This window comes from Canis lupus, chromosome 15 (assembly GCF_048164855.1).
Source record: "Canis lupus baileyi chromosome 15, mCanLup2.hap1, whole genome shotgun sequence".
Classification (NCBI taxonomy): Eukaryota; Metazoa; Chordata; class Mammalia; order Carnivora; family Canidae; genus Canis; species Canis lupus.
Genome location: NC_132852.1, coordinates 35847703 through 35869831, shown reverse-complemented (window position 1 = coordinate 35869831; position 22129 = coordinate 35847703). Strand labels below are relative to the sequence as shown.

Here is a 22129-nt window from a genome sequence, read left to right as displayed (position 1 = left end):
GGGCTAGAGCACAGCCAGCATGGCCAGGGCTGAAGGCCATTGGGAAGCTCTAAGGCTGCAGGCAAGCAATACTCAGGAGTTCATCACACTGCCCTAAGCCCTGTAAGGACTGTACTTGCTTTCAGCTCATGCTGGATCACCCTTAGGGCTTCCATGTGGCTCAGCAGCTGCCACAGGATGCAGAAGAAGAAGCAGACACAGGCTTATGCCTTTGCACACAACTGATTTGTTCTGGCTAAGTTTACATTGATTAAAGCCTTCAATAGTGACACAGGAGCAAATGAGCATAATTTGCTATTCTGAAGTTCTTGGTAATTTCATTTCTCCATTTCATGGTTTTCTGGCATGTTTTATTTGCTGTTTTGGAGGAATAGAGGAAAATAGAAATGTTAAAACCTTGTACAAGAAATTTTGTTTAAAAGCTACTGCAGAGTTAATTTAGGAAAAAGAAACCTAAGTGTTTTGTTAACAGTTACTCTAAGCACTAGCAGGGAAGCTATAGAGGTGGGAAGGGCAACACGGCAAATAGAAACTGTGTCCCAGGTGGACAAGAGCATGAAATTGTCTTTGAATATCCTAAGAGAAATCTTAAACCACACAAGTCCAAAACCTAACTCAACTTCTACCCACCCACTTCTCATCTATATCTCCTTTTATCCCAGCACACCCTATTGCAAGCATGAGTTGTGTCAACAGTTGCAACATTAAACTCATCAGGCTTAAAACGTGAGCCTGCTAGTACTACACCAGAGATCCTCAGAAATTTTTATTAAAATAAGGCAGGCCAGTGATCACAATGACCTAAAATAAGTTAGAAATGAGGATGGGGAAAGTAATGGTAGAATTATCCTATGTGTCATATACATGTATGACATATACATGTATGATATAATATATATATCATACATGTATTATATATGTATATATTATATATAATATATATCATACAATTCACCCACTAAAGTGTACAATTGAATGATTTTAGGATTTTTTTTCATATATTCACAGATGTGTACTTTGACCACCCCTCACCCAGCCTAAACAACCCAGCCCTACACAGCCATTAATCTTTGTCTCTATAGATGTCCCTGTTCTGGATATTTCATTAATATTGTCTCTATAGATGTCCCTGTTCTGGATATTTCATACAAAGAAATATGATTTTGTGACTGGATGTATTCACTTAGCATAATGGTTTCAAAGGTTCACCCACGTTGTTGAGGTGTGTTTCATTCCTTTTTATGGCAAAATAATATTCGTTGTGCATAAATTACTATCCATACAATGTTTATCCATTTATTAGTTGATGGACTTTTGGCAAAGGAATCTCTTGGGCTCTGTGGTGAGCTACTCTCAGGCCTGAACCAGGAGCAAAGAATCTTTGTTTATTGATGGAGACTCTGTAGGTTCTCATTAGATTCTACCTAGGTTGATGGTTTCTTTATCCATGTACAATGCTTTGAGGTATGCAGAAGTGCACTCATTTCAGTAAGAGGGAGATGAGGAGGAGGGCACTGAAGCAAGAAAATCTTACCCCGAAAGCTCAGCTCAGTGAAGAAGGAGTAACAATTCTGGGTTCCCCAAAAGAAAAAGATATATCCTAGATCTCAATTTACCTGAGGCCAAGGATGTATCACCTGGAGATGCAACATTTATATATGACCAGGAACTCAGTTCAAGCAATTCCCTGAAGATAGAGTGATCTTAATGACTCTCTGAAGGTTCTGGGGCTGTCCTTACCTAGCAATATTTCCTCTCAATATCCAAAAGCCTAGAATGTATAGAGCAGGGATACTGGAGAGATGTGGACTATGGGTGTCTTTCCCTGAGAAGGGATCAGTTAGCATGGCCCTGGGGATCTAAGGGTGGGCAGCAGCAGTGTAGCTTGGGATGTAACAATTTTCTTGGTTCAAAAGAGGCAATATTGTTTTTCCCCATTAAGGATCACAGCAAGTAGAGGAATCAATAGACACAAGCCTACATATTTCACTCTCAGGATTTATTTTTTTGTTTGTGAAATTGAAAGCTTTAAGCCATAACAAAAGGAGAGAATAGCAGATTTTTTTCATTATAAAATCAGATCACTTAATGGTGAATGTCTTGGTTAATAGTCTTTCTCCAACCTATGGCTTTTGATGTTGCTTAGTCACTGTTGTAAAACAGAGAAAAATGGAAATGTTAAATTTTAATTGTTAATAAAAGCTATCTAATTTTACTATGCAACTACAGGTGTAGGAAGTAATTAACATATAGAACACTGCTTATAATGTCACTGTCTATGCCAGTGCTCCATGAAATTATCAAACCCAGCTTTCTTTTTCCTGAATTGTCTGTGACAGCTCCAGTAAAAGGAAATACTATAAAGTGGTATTCACATGTATTTCAGTTACACAGTCTTAACAATTCATGTGGAGAAAAGAAAATTATCAGCAAGGAAAAAAGAGGAAAAGAACATATTTAAAAATATGTGAAGAAATAAATAACTATTGTCTATTTTTATCTTCCAGGGAAGAGTACTTCCAGAAGTCCTCTATGCATTTCCAACAGGTGTCCAACCTATGTACACGTTAAACTCAAACTCATTCTTCACTCCCTCCACGTGGTCACTCCCAACACAAACTGGTGCTGACCAGGCTGTACCTGTATGTCATTAGTAAAAGGTGTCATCATCCATTGGGTCAGAAATATTTATCCCTGCAGGTTTGTCTCTGTAGTTCTCTTGTATTCTAACCTAAATACACCTATCCAGTCACCCATTCAATTGAGTCTACACCTCTGTTATATCTCCTAAAACAATTCTTTTCCTCTTAATCCTGCCCTTCTCACACATTTCTGTGTATTCTATAGTCTTAAAGTTGTTTCACTAACCTTTGGTTCTTACTGACTCTGAATGACTTTTCCCCTACTTTATCCCAGTAAAATTTGTAAAAAGCAAACCATGTCATCCTGAATCCCTCCCTTACTACTTCAAAAATACTTTAACTATACAAGAAATACTTCTATATAAGAAAATGACTCCTTGTCATGGCATACGAGACACTTGTCTTGGCTCATAATTACTTGAGTAAATTTTCTCTTGCAATTTTAATTTTAATAAATTTTAAAATGTATTAAGAGCACACATTTGAAAACAGGACTGCACTTACATTTAATCTTGCTTATCTTGCTACTTTATCAATAAACATCATTTAAGTACTTCTTACACTTTATACTCAAACTGTCAATTCATTTTGTTGGTCACCTTCAAAATTTGTTCCTAAAATCATCTTTACTATCCCTGATCGCAGGTACCATCCCTTCCCTCCTGGATTGTTACAGTAGTTTCTCCACTCTCTAATTTCTCCAGTTCTACTGTTGCCATCATACAGACTATTTTTAACAAACCAACCTTTTATGTTTTAACAAACCAGCCTTTTAAAGTGGAAGTAATGTGCTTCAAACTTTAATCTTCCAGTGATTTCCCTCTTTCACTGGGAATAAAACACAGATGGCCCCCAAATCTCCCACAGCCTACAAGAGTTTTACTGTCTGATCTACTACTACCACAGCCCTCTTGCTAACTCTGCTCCAGCTAACCTGACATGACTTTTATTCATCAAACATTCCTGGCTTATTGTTTCATTGAATCATTCATGTGCTTGGAAAGCTCCTGCTCAGGTATATGCATGGATACCTCTGCTAGCTCTACTCCTATGTCAGAAAGAGTTGATTTACAGCTGGAATGGAAAAGCTCTACCTTTATCTCTGGGAAAGCCAGGGTCCCTGGTTTCACTTTTTGCCAAGATGTCAGTGAGATTTGTCATGGGCTCTTAAATTTTTTTTTAATTTTAAGTTCAATTTGCCAACATATAGTATAACATCCAGTGCTCATCCCACCAAGTGCCATCCTTAATGCCTGTCATCCAGTTACCCCACTTCCCCTCCTGCAACCCTTTGTTTGTTTCCCCAAAGTTAGGAGTCTCTCATGGTTTGTCTTCCTCTCTAACTGTTCCCCACTCAAGTTTCCCCCTTACCCTAAAGTTCTTTTCACTATTTCTTATATTCCATGTATGAGTAAAACCATATGATAATTATCTTTCTCTGACTGACTTATTTCACTCAGCATAATACCCTCCAGGGTATTATGGATACCCATCCATGTCGATGTAAATGGTAGGTATTTGTCCTTTCTGATGGCTGAGTAATATTCCACTGTGTGTGTGTGTGTATATATATATATATATATATATACACACACACACACAATATATATATATATCACATCTTCTTTATTCATTTATCTGTCAAAGGACATCTTGGCTCCTTCCACAGTTTGGCTATTGTGGACATTGATGCTATAAATATTGTGGTACAGATCCCATCATTTCACTACATCTGTATCTTGGGGAGCAATTGCTGGGTTGTAGGGTAGCTCTATTTTTAACTTCTTAAGGAATCTCCACACTGTCTTCCAGAGTGGCTGTACCAGCTTGCAAGCCACCAACAGTGCAAGAGAGTTCCCCTTTCTCCACATCCCTGCCAACATTTGTTGTTTCATGTCTTATTAATTAAGGAAACTTGAGGCCTTGTGCATGAGGTGTACCTGTGGTGCCCATTGCTTGCCTGCACTCTCTTTGCTGCACTGTACCATTTACATTTAAATAAAAGCCTCATGTGAGTTGACCCCAGAAAGTCAAGTACCTCCTTTCAAATATCTAAACTGGGAAATACTCATTCAATCATATTCAAAATTTCTATCCAGCTCCTCCCTCACCATCAACTCTCCCGTTTACCTCTACTGAAAAATAAGAACATTTTACATGAAGGGTAGTAGTTATGTTTTCTTTGGTGGCAGATGGGAAATAGAAATCCATTAACAACAACAAAAGAAATCCAAAAAAACAAAAACAAACAAATAAAAACAAAAGAAATCCATTAACTTAACTCTCCATCAAAGTAAAATATGAAGGAGTGGCAAATTAGTAATTGGATGAACTCTTGATTTCACTAATGGTTGAATTTTTAATTTTTCCATTTACTCCCAGTGATAGGTCTGTCAAATACTATGATTTCTCTATGTATCTGACTTATAAATATGAATAAATATAGGTATACAAATGTATATATGTACATATACAATTTATAGATATATATTTTGAATATATGCAAATGCCAACTTTATCCTATTTATAGTAAAGAATTTTCTTTCTAACCTGGAGGGACAGTGCATTTATCATTTTGCCTTGCATCTAATAGATCATCAAAAATGGAAATTTCATTTTCCATCACCAGGTATATATCAGGCTATATGTATCAAAATTGTGAAGTTCTTAAGAGTTAAACCCTGGAGTCTGGTTGTCTTAAATGAAATTACATCTCCCAAATTTACTAAAATTTTGTACACATAGTAACTTAAGTTTTTTATGTCTGTCCCTTCATTTCTAAAATGAGGATAAATATAACCATGGAGCCTTAGTGAGGAAGAAATATCAATGTTGGGAGTCAATCTGTGTAAATCTACCAAGTTAGAACTTAAATGTGTGAGCAAGATGCATGATGGCTCATAAATATTTTAAAGTCATTTCTTATCATAAAAATGTTGGTTAATAAATATCTGGTAATATTAACAAAATATTAAATTTTAGTTTTCAAATTAAATTAAAACTAAATTAAATTTAGTTTTAGTCTTTGTTTTAGTATGTCATGATGTAATATGGAATAATAGCTTTTTAACACTGAGGTATTGTTAAAAATTTTAAACTATTTTATGAATTATGTCACTTTCACTAATTTGTTTCCTCCATTTACCTTTAACTTGATGACTGGTGGCTGTTACTTTTGCTGTCTTCTGATACAGATCTGTAAAAAAGAAATAGCATTACATTAGGGTTAAAAAACATTATTTTTTTCTTTTTTGAGTATACTTTGCACACAATGTTACATTAGTTTCAGGTATACAATGTGGTGATTTCACAAGTATATGCACTATGCTATATTCACAAGTGTAGATACCATCTATCCTATTATAGCACTATTACAATGTCATTGACTCTATTCTCTGTTGTGCCTTTTATTGCCATGATTTATACATTCCATTACTAGAATCCAACCTTTTCCTCTCCCTTTCACCCATTTTACCTAGCCATCCACCCCACTCCCCTCTGGCAACCAACAATTTCTTTTCTGTATTTATAGATCTGATTCTGCTTTCTGTTTTATTCGTTATTTTTTCTATTCATAAGTGGAATCATATGGCATTTGTCTTTCTCAGTCTGACTTCATTTAGCATAATACTTTCCAGGTATTTTGTTAATTTTGAGAAATCTTCATGATGTTTTCCACAATAGCTATACCAATTTACAATCCTACTAATGGTGTACAAATTTGTTTTTATTTCCTGCACATCCTTCCCAACACATTATTTTTTGTTTTATTGATTCTAGCTAATATGATAGGTGTAGGTCATATCACATTGTGGTTTTAATTTGCATTTCCTTAATGATTAGTGATGCTGAGCATCCTTTTATGTGTCTGTTTGCTATCTGTATATCTTCTTTAGTAAATGTCTATTCAGGTCCTTTGCCCATATTTTAATCAGATCATTTATGGAGTCTATTTGGTTTGAATTGTATAAATTTGCAAATGTCTTCTCCCACTCAGTGGGTTTCCTTTTCCCTACTTCCCTGAGTATAAGCTGATTTTGGCGTAGTCCTAATAGTTTATTTTTGCTTCTGTCTCTTTTGAGGACACATATGTAGAAAAATGTTTCTGTCATCAATGTCAATGAAATACTGCCTATTGTAGGATTTTTATGATTTCAGGTCTCACTTTTAGGTTTTTTTAATCTTTTTTTTTTTTTTTTTTTTGGTATATGGTGTTAGGAAGTGGTCCAGTTTCTTTTTATTTTCTTTCTTTCTTTCTTTCTTTCTTTCTTTCTTTTTCTTTCTTTCTTTCTTTTTTCTTTCTTTTTTTTTTTTTTTTTTTTTTTTTTTTATTTTTTTTTTCCCCATTTTTTTTTTTTTATTGGTGTTCAATTTACTAACATACAGAATAACACCCAGTGCCCGTCACCCATTCACTCCCACCCCCCGCCCTCCTCCCCTTCTACCACCCCTAGTTCATTTCCCAGAGTTAGCAGTCTTTACGTTCTGTCTCCCTTTCTGATATTTCCCACACATTTCTTCTCCCTTCCCTTATTTTCCCTTTCACTATTATTTATATTCCCCAAATGAATGAGAACATATAATGTTTGTCCTTCTCCGACTGACTTACTTCACTCAGCATAATACCCTCCAGTTCCATCCACGTTGAAGCAAATGGTGGGTATTTGTCATTTCTAATAGCTGAGTAATATTCCATTGTATACATAAACCACATCTTCTTTATCCATTCATCTTTCGTTGGACACCGAGGCTCCTTCCACAGTTTGGCTATAGTGGCCATTGCTGCTAGAAACATCGGGGTGCAGGTGTCCCGGCGTTTCATTGCATTTGTATCTTTGGGGTAAATCCCCAACAGTGCAATTGCTGGGTCGTAGGGCAGGTATATTTTTAACTCTTTGAGGAACCTCCACACAGTTTTCCAGAGTGGCTGCACCAGTTCACATTCCCACCAACAGTGTAAGAGGGTTCCCTTTTCTCCGCATCCTCTCCAACATTTGTTGTTTCCTGCCTTGTTAATTTTCCCCATTCTCACTGGTGTGAGGTGGTATCTCATTGTAGTTTTGATTTGTATTTCCCTGATGGCAAGTGATGCAGAGCATTTTCTCATATGCATGTTGGCCATGTCTATGTCTTCCTCTGTGAGATTTCTGTTCATGTCTTTTGCCCATTTCATGATTGGATTGTTTGTTTCTTTGGTGTTGAGTTTAATAAGTTCTTTATAGATCTTGGAAACTAGCCCTTTATCTGATATGTCATTTGCAAATATCTTCTCCCATTCTGTAGGTTGTCTTTGAGTTTTGTTGACTGTATCCTTTGCTGTGCAAAAGCTTCTTATCTTGATGAAGTCCCAATAGTTCATTTTTGCTTTTGTTTCTTTTGCCTTTGTGGATGTATCTTGCAAGAAGTTACTATGGCCGAGTTCAAAAAGGGTGTTGCCTGTGTTCTTCTCTAGGATTTTGATGGAATCTTGTCTCACATTTAGATCTTTCATCCATTTTGAGTTTATCTTTGTGTATGGTGAAAGAGAGTGGTCTAGTTTCATTCTTCTGCATGTGGATGTCCAATTTTCCCAGCACCATTTATTGAAGAGACTGTCTTTCTTCCAATGGATAGTCTTTCCTCCTTTATCGAATATTAGTTGCCCATAAAGTTCAGGGTCCACTTCTGGATTCTCTATTCTGTTCCACTGATCTATGTGTCTGTTTTTGTGCCAGTACCACACTGTCTTGATGACCACAGCTTTGTAGTACAACCTGAAATCTGGCATTGTGATGCCCCCAGATATGGTTTTCTTTTTTAAAATTCCCCTGGCTATTCGGGGTCTTTTCTGATTCCACACAAATCTTAAAATAATTTGTTCTAACTCTCTGAAGAAAGTCCATGGTATTTTGATAGGGATTGCATTAAACGTGTATATTGCCCTGGGTAACATTGACATTTTCACAATATTAATTCTGCCAATCCATGAGCATGGAATATTTTTCCATCTCTTTGTGTCTTCCTCAATTTCTTTCAGAAGTGTTCTATAGTTTTGAGGGTATAGATCCTTTACATCTTTGGTGAGGTTTATTCCTAGGTATCTTATGCTTTTGGGTGCAATTGTAAATGGGATTGACTCCTTAATTTCTCTTTCTTCAGTCTCATTGTTAGTGTATAGAAATGCCACTGACTTCTGGGCATTGATTTTGTATCCTGCCACGCTACCGAATTGCTGTATGAGTTCTAGCAATCTTGGGGTGGAGACTTTTGGGTTTTCTATGTAGAGTATCATGTCATCGGCGAAGAGAGAGAGTTTGACTTCTTCTTTGCCAATTTGAATGCCTTTAATGTCTTTTTGTTGTCTGATTGCTGAGGCTAGGACTTCCAGTACTATGTTGAATAGCAGTGGTGAGAGTGGACATCCCTGTCTTGTTCCTGATCTTAGGGGAAAGGCTCCCAGTGCTTCCCCATTGAGAATGATATTTGCTGTGGGCTTTTCATAGATGGCTTTTAAGATGTCGAGGAATGTTCCCTCTATCCCTACACTCTGAAGAGTTTTAATCAGGAATGGATGCTGTATTTTGTCAAATGCTTTCTCTGCATCCAATGAGAGGATCATATGGTTCTTGGTTTTTCTCTTGCTGATATGATGAATCACATTGATTGTTTTACGGGTGTTGAACCAGCCTTGTGTCCCAGGGATAAATCCTACTTGGTCATGGTGAATAATTTTCTTAATGTACTGTTGGATCCTATTGGCCAGTATCTTGTTGAGAATTTTTGCATCCATGTTCATCAGGGATATTGGTCTGTAATTCTCCTTTTTGGCGGGGTCTTTGTCTGGCTTTGGAATTAAGGTGATGCTGGCTTCATAGAACGAATTTGGAAGTACTCCATCTCTTTCTATCTTTCCAAACAGCTTTAGGAGAATAGGTATGATTTCTTCTTTAAACGTTTGATAAAATTCTCCTGGGAAGCCATCTGGCCCTGGACTCTTGTGTCTTGGGAGGTTTTTGATGACTGCTTCAATTTCCTCCCTGGTTATTGGCCTGTTCAGGTTTTCTATTTCTTCCTGTTCCAGTTTTGGTAGTTTGTGGCTTTCCAGGAATGCGTCCATTTCTTCTAGATTGCCTAATTTATTGGCATATAGCTGTTCATAATATGTTTTTAAAATCGTTTGTATTTCCTTGGTGTTGGTAGTGATCTCTCCTTTCTCATTCATGATTTTATTAATTTGAGTCTTCTCTCTCTTCTTTTTAATAAGGCTGGCTAATGGTTTATCTATCTTATTAATTCTTTCAAAGAACCAACTCCTGGTTCTGTTGATCTGTTCCACAGTTCTTCTGGTCTCGATTTCGTTGAGTTCTGCTCGAATCTTTATTAACTCCCTTCTTCTCTTGGGTGTAGGATCTATTTGCTGTTTTTTCTCTAGCTCCTTTATGTGTAAGGTTAGCTTTTGTATTTGAGTTCTTTCCAGTTTTTGAATGGATGCTTGTATTGCGATGTATTTCCCCCTTAGGACTGCTTTTGCTGCATCCCAAAGATTTTGAACGGTTGTATCTTCATTCTCATTAGTTTCCATGAATCTTTTTAATTCTTCCTTAATTTCCTGGTTGACCCTTTTATCTTTTAGCAGGATGGTCCTTAACCTCCATGTGTTTGAGGTCCTTCCAAACTTCTTGTTGTGATTTAGTTCTAATTTCAAGGCATTATGGTCCGAGAATATGCAGGGGACAATCCCAATCTTTTGGTATCGGTTCAGACCCGATTTGTGACCCAATATGTGGTCTATTCTGGAGAAAGTTCCATGTGCGCTTGAGAAGAATGTGTATTCAGTTGAGTTTGGATGTAAAGTTCTGTAGATATCTGTGAAATCCATCTGGTCCAGTGTATCATTTAAAGCTCTCGTTTCTTTGGAGATGTTTTGCTTAGAAGACCTATCGAGTATAGAAAGAGCTAGATTGAAGTCACCAAGTATAAGTGTATTATTATCTAAGTATTTCTTCACTTTGGTTAATAATTGATTTATATATTTGGCAGCTCCCACATTCGGAGCATATATATTGAGGATTGTTAAGTCCTCTTGTTGAATAGATCCTTTAAGTATGATATAGTGTCCCTCTTCATCTCTCACTACAGTCTTTGGGGTAAATTTTAGTTTATCTGATATAAGGATGGCTACCCCTGCTTTCTTTTGAGGACCATTCGAATGGTAAATGGTTCTCCAACCTTTTATTTTCAGGCTGTAGGTGTCCTTCTGTCTAAAATGAGTCTCTTGTAGACAGCAAATAGATGGGTCCTGCTTTTTTATCCAGTCTGAAACCCTGCGCCTTTTGATGGGGTCATTAAGCCCGTTCACGTTCAGAGTTACTATTGACAGATATGAGTTTAGTGTCATCATGATATCTATTCAGTCTTTGTTTTTGTGGACTGTTCCACTGAACTTCTTCTTAAAGGGGAATTTTAAGAGGCCCCCTTAAAATTTCTTGCAGAGCTGGTTTGGAGGTCACATATTCTTTTAGTTGCTGCCTGTCTTGGAAGCTCTTTATCTCTCCTTCCATTTTGAATGAGAGCCTTGCTGGATAAAGTATTCTTGGTTGCATGTTCTTCTCATTTAGGACCCTGAATATATCCTGCCAGCCCTTTCTGGCCTGCCAGGTCTCTGTGGAGAGGTCTGCTGTTACCCTAATACTCCTCCCCATAAAAGTCAGGGATTTCTTGTCTCTTGCTGCTTTAAGGATCTTCTCCTTATCTTTGGAATTTGCAAGCTTCACAATTAAATGTCGAGGTGTTGAACGGTTTTTATTGATTTTAGGGGGGGATCTCTCTATTTCCTGGATCTGGATGCCTGTTTCCCTTCCCAGATTAGGAAAGTTTTCAGCTAGAATTTGTTCAAATACATATTCTGGCCCTCTGTCCCTTTCGGCGCCCTCGGGAACCCCAATTAAACGTAGGTTTTTCTTCCTCAGGCTGTCGTTTATTTCCCTTAATCTATCTTCATGGTCTTTTAATTGTTTGTCTCTTTTTTCCTCAGTCTCCCTCTTTGCTATCAACTTGTCTTCTAGGTCACTCACTCGTTCTTCCACCTCGTTAACCCTCGTCGTTAGGACTTCTAGTTTGGATTGCATCTCATTCAATTGATTTTTAATTTCTGCCTGATTAGCTCTAAATTCTGCAGTCATGAAGTCTCTTGAGTCCTTTATACTTTTTTCTAGAGCCACCAGTAGCTGTATAATAGTGCTTCTGAATTGGCTTTCTGACATTGAATTGTAATCCAGATTTTGTAACTCTGTGGGAGAGAGGACTGTTTCTGATTCTTTCTTTTGAGGTGAGGTTTTCCTTCTAGTCATTTTGCTCAGTGCAGAGTGGCCAAAAGCAAGTTGTATTGGGAAAAAGAGAAAAAGAGAGGAGAGAAAGAAGGAAAGAAAAGAGAAAGAGAAAAAAAAAAAAGGGAAGAAAAAGAAAAAAAAACGAAAGAAAAAAAAAAAGAAGAAAAAGAGAAAGAAAAAGAAAGGAGAAAAAAAAAGGGGGTGGGGGAAGGAAACAAATCAAAAAGCAAAACAAAACAAAAACAAAAACAAAAACAAACAAACAAAAAAAGAACCACCGGGGAGTATCTTCTGATTCTGTGTACTTTAAGTCCCTTGGCTTCTCCTGGAGGTTGTCCGTCTAGCTGGTGTTCTGGGGGAGGGGCCTGTTGTGCTGATTTTCAGGTGTTAGCAGTTGGGGGAGCTGCTGTGCCCCGGCCTGGTGCAGGGCTCGGTGGGGGTTGTTCACCCCGTGAGGCCGCAGGAGGAACAGCCCCAGTGGCGGGGCAGCTCTGGAAACCTGGATTCAGCTCCGGCAGGAACTCCGTCTGCAGGGCCTGGAGGCTCCGGGGCGGGGCCGCTGATCTGCTCAGCTGGGGCAGGGGCGTCCTTGCTGTCCTGGGCCCTCCCTGCCTCTGCCTGTCCCGGGGGAGGCGGGATCCTGGGCTGTGTCCCGGCGCCCTGTGCTCCGGAGCCTGCGCTGTTGGATTCGCGCTCCCGGGCCGCGCAGCCCCCTCCGCGGAGCCGCCGCCCGAGCCCCTCCGAGCTGCTCCTGGAACCGCGCAGCCCCCTCCGCACGGAGCCTCTTCCTCTGCCCGAGCCCCTCCGAGCTGCTCCCGGGGCCGCGCAGCCCCCTCCGCGGAGCCTCCGCCCGAGCCCCTCCAGCTGCTCCGGGTCCCGCCGTGTTCGCTGCAGCCCTTAGGGAGCTCGGCGCACTCTCCTGGGCGCGCAGTTGCTGTTACTGTCCCCGGGAGCCCGAGGGCATCCCTGCCCTCCTGGGTCCTGCTCCAACTCCCCGCGAGCCCCTTTCCGCCCGGGAAGGTTGGTGCAGCTCCTGCGTCTCCGGGACGGGGCTCTCCTGTCCTGGGGACACTCGCCCCGGCCTCAGCCCGGCTCCTCGCGGGGCCCCTCCCCCTTGGAGGCCTTTGTTTCTTTATTTCTTTTTCCCCGTCTTCCTACCTTGATAGAAGCGCGAACTCTTCTCACTGTTGCATTCCAGCTGGTCTCTCTTTAAATCTCAGGCCGAATTCATAGATTTTCAGGATAATTTGAAGGTTTTCTAGGTAGTTTGGTGGAGACAGGTGATTTGGAGACCCTACTCTTCCGCCATCTTGCTCCTCCCCTCTTTTTTCTTTCTTTCTTTCTTTCTTTCTTCTTTCTTTTTTTCTTCTTTCTTCTTTCTTTCTTTCTTTCTTTCTTTCTCTCTCTCTCTCTTTCTTTCTTTCTTTCTTTCTTTCTTTCTTTCTTTCTTTCTTTCTTTCTTTCTTTCTTTCTTTCTTTCTTTCTTTCTTTCTTTCTTTCTTCTTTCCATGTAGCTGTCCAGTTTCCCCAGCGCTATTAATTGAAGAGACTGCCTTTTTTCTCATTGTATATTCTTGCCTCCTTTGTCACAGATTAATTGACCAGTTTTAGGTTCATTTCTGCCTTCTCTATTCTGTTCCATTGGTTGATGTATCTATTTGGGGGCCAGAACCATACTGTTTTGATTACTAAAGCTTTGTAGTATATCTTGAAATCTGGGACTGTGATACCTCTAGTTTTGTTCTTCTATTTCAAGATTGCTTTGGTTCTTTGGGCTATTTTGTGGTTCTCTAAAAACTTTAGGATTGTTTGTTCTAGCTCTGCAAAAAGGAAATGCCACTGGTAGTTTGAGAGAGATTGTATTTAATCTGTAGACAGATTTGGGTAGTATGGATATTTTAACAATATTCATTTTTCCAATCCATGAGCATGAAATATCTTTTAATTTGTGTCATCTTCAATTTTGTTCATCAATGGCTTATAGTTTTCAGAGTAAACTTCCTTGGTTAAGTTTATTCCTAGGTATTTTATTCTTTTTGTTCCAATTGTATATGGAATTATCTTAATTTCTCTTTCCACTACTTCATTATTAGTGTATAGATTCACAATTGATTTCTCTGTGTTAATTTTGTATATTTCAACATTGCTGAATTCAATTAATATATCAGTTTTTTAGAGGAGTCTTTGGTTTTTCTATGTAGAGTATGTTGTCATCCACAAATAGTAACAGTTTTACTTCTTCCTTACCAACCTGGATATTTTTTATTTCTTTCTGTTGTCTAGTTGCTATGGCTAGGATTTCTAGGACTATGTTAAAAAAGTGGCAAGAGTAGACATCCTTGTCTTGTTCCTAATCTTAGAGGAAAAGTTTTCAGAGTTTCATCTTTGAGGATGATGTTAGCTGTGTGTTTTTCATATATGGTATTTTTTATGTTGAGGTATGTTCCTTATAAGTCCACGTTCTTGAGAGTTTTTTTTTTTTTGGTGGAAGTTTTATATATTATCTTTATTTGCTCAAGTAAGCAACAGAGACATTTTCCTTTAGCGTAGAACAATGAGACCTACTTATTTATCCTTATTTCTGCATTCTTTTTTCCCTAAAGATCCACTGACTAAACAAAATTGTGATTTGTATAGTGATATGGTAAAGAAAAAAGTTGTGTGTAAGTGAAATGCTAGATAAAGAAAGACAACTATCATATGATCTCACTTATATTGGAATCTAATTTTTTTTAATTTTTTTTAATTTATTTATGATAGTCACACAGAGAGAGAGAGAGGCAGAGACACAGGCAGAAGGAGAGGCAGAGACACAGGCAGAGGGAGAAGCAGGCTCCATGCACCGGGAGCCTGACGTGGGACTCGATCCCGGGTCTCCAGGATCGCGCCCTGGGCCAAAGGCAGGCGCTAAACCGCTGCGCCACCCAGGGATCCCGGAATCTAATTTTTTTTAAACAGAAAATAACCTCATAGATACAGAGAATTGATTGGTAGTTACCAGAGGTGGGGGTGTGCTGTGAGTGAAATGAATGAATGAATTCAAAAGATACAAAGTTCTGGTTACAAAACAATTAAGTCATGAGTATATAATGTTAACTATATTTAATAATAAAATATTGTATATTTGAAACTTGCTAAGACAATAGATCTTAAAAATCCTCATCACAAAAAAATAAAATTTTGTAACTATGTGTGGAGACAGATGTTAACTAGGCTTTTTGTGGTGCTCATTTCAAGTACCTTAAGTCTAATTTTAGAAACATGAGCAATATTAAGTGTAAAATGGGCATTGTCTTATCCATATTCTCCCTTTGCTATAATGTTTTTTTTTTATATTTTTCTCAACTTCAACATATTCTATTCATTAAATTTCCTTATCTCTATTAATCTCCTTGGCACAATGTGAAAAAAATAGAGGTTGCTTAGGTGGTAGACAGAGCCTACTAAAGCAATTGTAGTCAACATGGCTTTCACTTTGAAAGGCACTGTGAATTTATTAAGTAGCTTCAGTTATTTCTATATCTATAAGAACAAGATAACTACTACATGAAATTGGAAAAAATTTGGTATATAACAAGACTGAATATGTCTAAATACTAACCCAATTCATCTGAGATCCAAACTTAACACTTTTAAGTCCTATTAGTAATATTCTAAAATATATTTTAGTTTTTCCACAATTGGATTTTAATATGACTTTTAAAAATAATAAATTTACTTACTCTTCACTTTCTGATCCCTCTCTGTTCCAAAATCTTATTTTATTCCATTTAAGGGCAACAATGGCAATTAAAATAAGGACAGGTATAAAAATGTAGAAACTGATCAAGAGGCCATTTTTTTTAGGAGCAGCATGTCGCTTTCTGAATAAGGTGTTGCTTTTCTCTGAAAATGTGAAAGTACATTTTAACTTTTTCAAAAATAATATTCAAAGCTTATTAGTAATTTGAAATATAAAAATTTGGGATTCAAATAATACAGTCCTAGGATAAATAAGTTTATATTTTTAAATGTTTCCAGTAAATAAATAAATAATTTTTAAATGTAAAAAAATAAAAATGTTTTCCAATATTCTGACTATGCCCCATAAAGTATTATATATTTGTCAACTCAATATATAATTAATATAAATCTACATTTAATCTTTATATGTATATTCAATCTTTCTATATATTTTCATATTTTTCTATACCCTTTTATGGACTGCTACTTAAAACACATTAAACTGATATTCAAATTTATTCATTTAAAAAATAGAGTAAGTATAAAAGAGGGACTCTAGGGTTGGGGAAGACACTGGAGAAGTAGGGACCCGACTTTCATCTGGTCTCTGGAATTCAGCTGGATAGCTATCAAATCATTCTGAACTTTTGTGAAATCAACCAGAGATCTAAGAAAAGAATTGCTGCAATGCTACAAATAGAAAAGCAACCATTTCTACAATGTAGGAGTATGAAGAAGTGAATCCTGGTGATGTTCAGAAGATAAACCAGATGGAGGGAGCCTCTGTAAGCTGGCTGTGGGAAAGTGATATAGCAGCAGATTGCAAAATAGGAACTTTTAGAAGTCTGCTCTGGCAAGGGACATCCCTGCCTGAGAGGCAGTCAGGTAGAGAAGCCAGGTAGAATCCCTGGTGGGACAGTGTGGTCTCAAGTTCCCCAAGGTCACAGAAATAATAGGAGTCCCTTAGTGATGCAGAGTTCGCAAACATCAGAGCCAGGGAGCCAGCTGCAATCAGTGAGCCCAGGAGCGGGCTTTCAGCTCAGTGTTACCATAAACAACATAAGTATTAACTTTTTTTTTAGTATTAACTATTTTTAAAGACTTTTTTACATTTACTTTTTATATGCATATTCTTCATTTTTGGCTCCCTTTTATTACGTTCATTTTTTTTTGTGTCTCTATGTTTTCCTTTCTTTACAATTTTGGGATCTAGTTTTTTGTAACAACAGACCAAAATACACCCTGGACATAGTGTATCACCCTGTTCTGTCTACCTATTTGATTATATTCTCTCTTTTTTTCCTTATTTTCTTCTTGGTTTTTGATCTCTTCTGATTTGTTTAGTGTATATTTTGCTGGGGTCATGGTTGTATTTTGTACTTTATTCTCTCATTCATCTGTATTTCTCTGGACAAAATGACAAGATGGAAAAACTCACACCAGAAAAAAGATCAAGAGGCTGTACTAACCGCCAGAGCCTTAATAACTATAGATATTAGTAAAAATGTCAGAGCTAGAATTCAGAATAACTATTATAAAGACACTAGCTAGATTGAAAAAAGCATAGGACACACTAAATAGTTGCTCTCTGGGGAAATAAAAGAACTAAAATCTAATCAGATCAAAATCAAAAAGGGTATTACTGAGATGAAATTAAAAATTGAGGCTCTGTCAAGATAAATGAGGCTGAAGAGAGAATCAGTGACATAGAAGATAAAATGATAAAGAAACTGAGGAAAAGAGAGATAAACGAGTACTGGAAAATGAGAGAAGGATGTGTGAGATCAGTGATACCATAAATCAAAATGATATTAGAATAATTGGGATCCAAGATGAAAAGAAAAGGGGGGGGGGCAGAAGGTATACACTGGAGTAAATTCTAGCTGAGAACTTTCTCTAGTCTGAGGAAGGAAACAGGCATTCAAGTCCAGGAGGCACGGAGAACACCTTTCAAAATCCATAAAAATAGGTCAACACCTCAAACTATAATGGTGAAGCTTGCAGATTTCAGACAGAAAAAATCCTAAAAGCAGCTAAGGACAAGAGGTCCTTAATCTACAGAGGTAGAAACATAAGGCTAGCATCAGTCCTATCCACAGACAACTAGGAGGCCAGAAAGGACTGGCAAGATTGGAGCAAAAATAAATGATATAGAAACAAAAAAAGTAGAACAGATTGACAAAACTAAGAGTTGGTTCTTTGAAAGAATTACTAAAATTGATAAAACCCTCACAACACATATCAAAAAGACCCAAATAAATTAATAAAATCACGAATGAGAGGAGATCACAACCAGTACCACAGAAATGTAAACAACTGTAAGAGAATATTATGAAAAATTATATGCCAACAAACTGGGCAATCTGAAAGAAACAAACTACTAAAACTGAAATAGGAAAAAATACAGAAAATTTGAACAAACCTTTAACCATCAAAAAATTTGATTCAGTAATAATAATCTATGAACAAACAAAAGTACAGAGCCAGATGGCTTCCAGAGAGATTCTACTAGACATTTAAAGAAGAGTTAATACTTATTCTTCTCAAACAGTTCAAAAAAATAGAAATGGAAGGAAATTTTCAAACTTATTCTACAAGGCCAGCATTACCTTGATTCCAAAACCAGATGAAGACTCCACTAAAAAGGAGAATTACAGGTCAATATCCCTGATGAACATGGATGCAAAAATTCTCACCAAGGTACTAGCAAATTGAATTCAACAGTGCATTAAATGAATTATTAACCACAATCAAGTGGGATTTAGTCCTGAGCTGCAAGGGTGGTTCAATATTCACAAATCAATAAACATGATATGCCACATTAATAAAAGACAGGATAAGAACCACATGATCTTCTCAACAGATGCAGAAAAAGCATTTGACAAAAAAGTACAGCATCTATTCTTGATAAACTCTCAACAAAGTTGGGATAGATGAAATATAGCTCAACATTATAAAGGCTAGAGACAAAAGACACACAGCTACATATCTTGACATCATAAAAGCCAAAGAAAAAGAAACACAGCTAATATTATCCTCAATGCGGAAAAATTGAGAGCTTTTTTTCTCTATGGTCAGGAACAGGACAATGATGTCCACTCTTACCATTCTTATTTAATATAGTACTGACTTAGCCTCAGCAATCAGAGAATAAAAAGAAATAGAAGGCATCCAAATCAGCCAGGAAGAAGTCAAACTTTTACTATTTGCAGATGACATAATACTCTATGTAAAAAATCTGAAAGATTCCACCCCAAAATTGCTAGGTGATATACCAATTCAGCAAAATTGCAGGATAAAAATCAACATACAGAAATCTGTGGAATTCCCATATACCAATAATGAAGAATCACATAGAGATCAAAGAATTGACCCATTTACAATCAATCACACCAAAAACCACAGGATACCTAGGAATCAATCTAACCAAAGAAGTGAAATGCCTGTACTCTGAAAACTATAGAACACTTATGAAAGAAATTGAAGATGACACAAAGAAATGGAAAAGAATTCCATGCTCATAGATTGGAATAACAAATATTGTTAAAATGTCTATACTATCCAAAGCAATCTACACATTTAATTCAATCCCTATCAAAATAACAAGAGTATCTTTCAGAGAGCTAGAACAAACAATTCTAAAATTTGTATGGAACCACAAAAGACCCTGAATAGTCAAAGCAATCTTGGGGGGGGGGGGCGGGGAAGCATGAAGGGCACCTGTATGGCTCAGTCAGTTAAGCATCTGCCTTCAGCTCAGGTCATGATCCTGGGGTCCTGGAATTGAGCCCCCATGTTGGGCTCCCTGCTGAGCAAGGAGTCTGCTTCTCCCACTGCCTCTCTCTGTGTCTCTTTCTCTCTCTCTCTCTCTTTCTCTCTCAAATAGAAAAAAAATAGAAAGAAAGAAAAAAACAAAGCTGGAAGTATCACAATTCCAGACTTTAAGCTACATTATTACAAAGCTGTAATCATCAAGACAATATGGTATTGGCACACAGACAGATACATACATCAATGGAAAAGAATAGAGAATCCAGAAATGGCCACAACTATATAGTCAACTAATGTTTGACAAAGCAAGAAAGAATATCCAATGGAAAAAAGGCAGCCTCTTCAACAAATTGTGTCAAGAGTACTAGAAGCAACATGTAGAAGAATGATAATGGACCACTTTCTGACACCATACCCAAAAATAAATTCAAAATGGATGAAAGACCTACATTGGGACCAAAGATATAATTGAATCTTTGAACTGCTGAAAGTGAAAATTCTCAGTGCAGAATTCTACTTCCAGTTAGAATACACCTCACAATTTGAGACATTTTTTAAAAACATTTTAAAGACAAAAGCTTAAAACAGTTGGTCACCACAAGGTACATTTAAAAAAAAAAAAAAAAGAAGTTTTTTTCAGTGAGAAAGAAAATGACCCACATGGAAATTTAAATGTGCTGGAAGAGTTGAAAAGCCCTTAAAAACAGTAAATGCGTGGGTAAATGGGAATATTTATATAAAAAATTCTTTAACTTTCTTTTGACTGTTTAAGGCAAATATAAAATGTATTGTCCAGTTTGCAACATATCTATACGTACACACACACACACACACACACACACACACACAGAATATATAGTTAAAAATGCAAATGATGGAAAGACATAGGGAATTATACCATTATGAAATTTTAACATAATATTTAGAAAAAATGAAAATGCTGTGAAGAACATGAGTTAATGTTCATGAATGTTCACCAAATACATTAAAAAATGTTTTATACCATCTACTATCCATATCTTTCAATAGGATGGTCTACTTCAAAGATGCAACTTGGTTGTGAACTAGCACATCACAATAGTTAACACCCTTGGAATATACAGAGTATATAATAAAACAATTACCTAGTCTGTAATTTAACCATACTTATCTATAAAACTCTGCCATATAAACAGAAATGTTTTGGGAAGTATGGTTTAAATTAAAGGAAGGCCTATTAGCATGTTCACTTCTTGACTGGAACTTAAAAGCATATGCAAAATTTTGACTGATAGTATGATCTGGAGCTGTACTGTTTAATTGCCACTAGCCACAAATGGCCACTTAAATTTAAATTCAATAAAGTAAAATAAAATGGAAATTTTAGTTCTATAGTGGCACCATCAACGTCATGTGCTCAATAGCCACACAGTCAGTGGAGACTATTTCTCTAAGTGCAGAAATCACTACTGAAGCACACTGATCTTGATACTAACTTTGTGGATGCCAAAATCCATCATTATAACTTCCTCCTGGTGATGATGGTGATGGGAGACAAATTGGAGGAGAATATCCAACATCACAGTGACAATTAAGCCTATCATTGCAAATCTAAAACCAAAACCAAACAAAAAATTAGATCATTTTAGGTAAAATGCAAACATTAAATTCATCATTTGTGACTGTTGGTCAATGTAAGTTATTAAAATATAACTTCATATACTATACTTTTTATTTTAATATGGAAAATAATTTTTAAAATATAATAAATATTTTGTAATATCTTTTCAATGTCATAGGTACTTCCTCTTATTTTCTCTTGTATTTTAAAATAACAATAGATTACTAGCTGATACAATGAAAATGTCTTATTCTACAAAGGCATAGAAATTATGAAGCTAGAAATTATAAAATAGTGGAAGTTGATATATATAATGAATTGTGCTAGGTTTTAAAATATGCCTGTTATAAGAGCCAATTTTTACAAAAAATGGAGAAAAAAAACATAAAGGAAAAAGCTTGCTTAACGAGACACAGATACCAAAATGTATTTTGCTAGAAGTAGGAAGGCTATAAAATATCTATAAATGTGATCTGGTGGATGGGCACTTGGGTAGCTCAATCTGTTGAGCATCTGCCTCCAGCTCAGGTCATTGTCTCAGGGTCCTAGTATCCAGCCCCACATTGGGCTCCCTGCTCAACAGGGTGTCTGCTCCTCCCTCTCCCTTTGCTCTTCACACCTGCTCATGGTTTTCTCTCTCTCCAATGAATAAATAAAATCTTTTTTAAAAATGTGATCTGGTGGATGAATCAAAAGGGTCAGAAGCAGAAGAAAGAGTCTAGAAATAGATTCAAGCAAATTAAATTTAAACTAAATAAGAAAAGAAAGAAACAAAAGAAACTGTTAATAATAGGACATGTAAGTGATTTGGGAGAAAATTTGATACAAGTCATGTAGGCAGGTCACTTTCTTCCTGGATTATTATATAAAATATGAAGCATCAATATAGCAGGAGATATTAGCCAAAAAGTTAAAGCCAAATGCAGGCTTGGAAAATTTACTAAATTTACAAAATTTCTATTCCCTGGTAGATATTTTCACAATGGATGGACAAATAGAAATGCAAATGGTAAATATGACCATACATGCTTAAGAACTGTATCTTAATTTCTTAATTAAATGTAAATTAACAATAGATTTAGCAT

The 22129-nt window shown here is 36.8% G+C and overlaps 1 protein-coding gene across 3 annotated transcripts in view; it reads right to left on the bottom strand.

Annotated features, from left to right (window-relative positions):
- Positions 1 to 203: 203 nt before the first annotated feature.
- The window catches only part of LOC140604881 (A disintegrin and metallopeptidase domain 3-like), a 101971-nt gene continuing 80045 nt past the window's right edge, over positions 204 to 22129 (bottom strand). For 2 of the 3 annotated variants that reach the window (XM_072776547.1, XM_072776551.1), the window contains 4 exons: positions 20920 to 21034; positions 15673 to 15835; positions 5788 to 5838; positions 1985 to 2149 (listed from right to left, as the gene is read on the bottom strand). In XM_072776547.1, coding sequence (XP_072632648.1) covers positions 5790 to 5838; positions 15673 to 15835; positions 20920 to 21034 — 327 coding nt within the window. In that variant the 3' untranslated portion in view covers positions 1985 to 2149; positions 5788 to 5789. Of the gene's footprint in view, positions 358 to 1984; positions 2150 to 5787; positions 5839 to 15672; positions 15836 to 20919; positions 21035 to 22129 lie in introns of those variants that run through there. The other variant, XM_072776549.1, reaches the window with a different exon arrangement.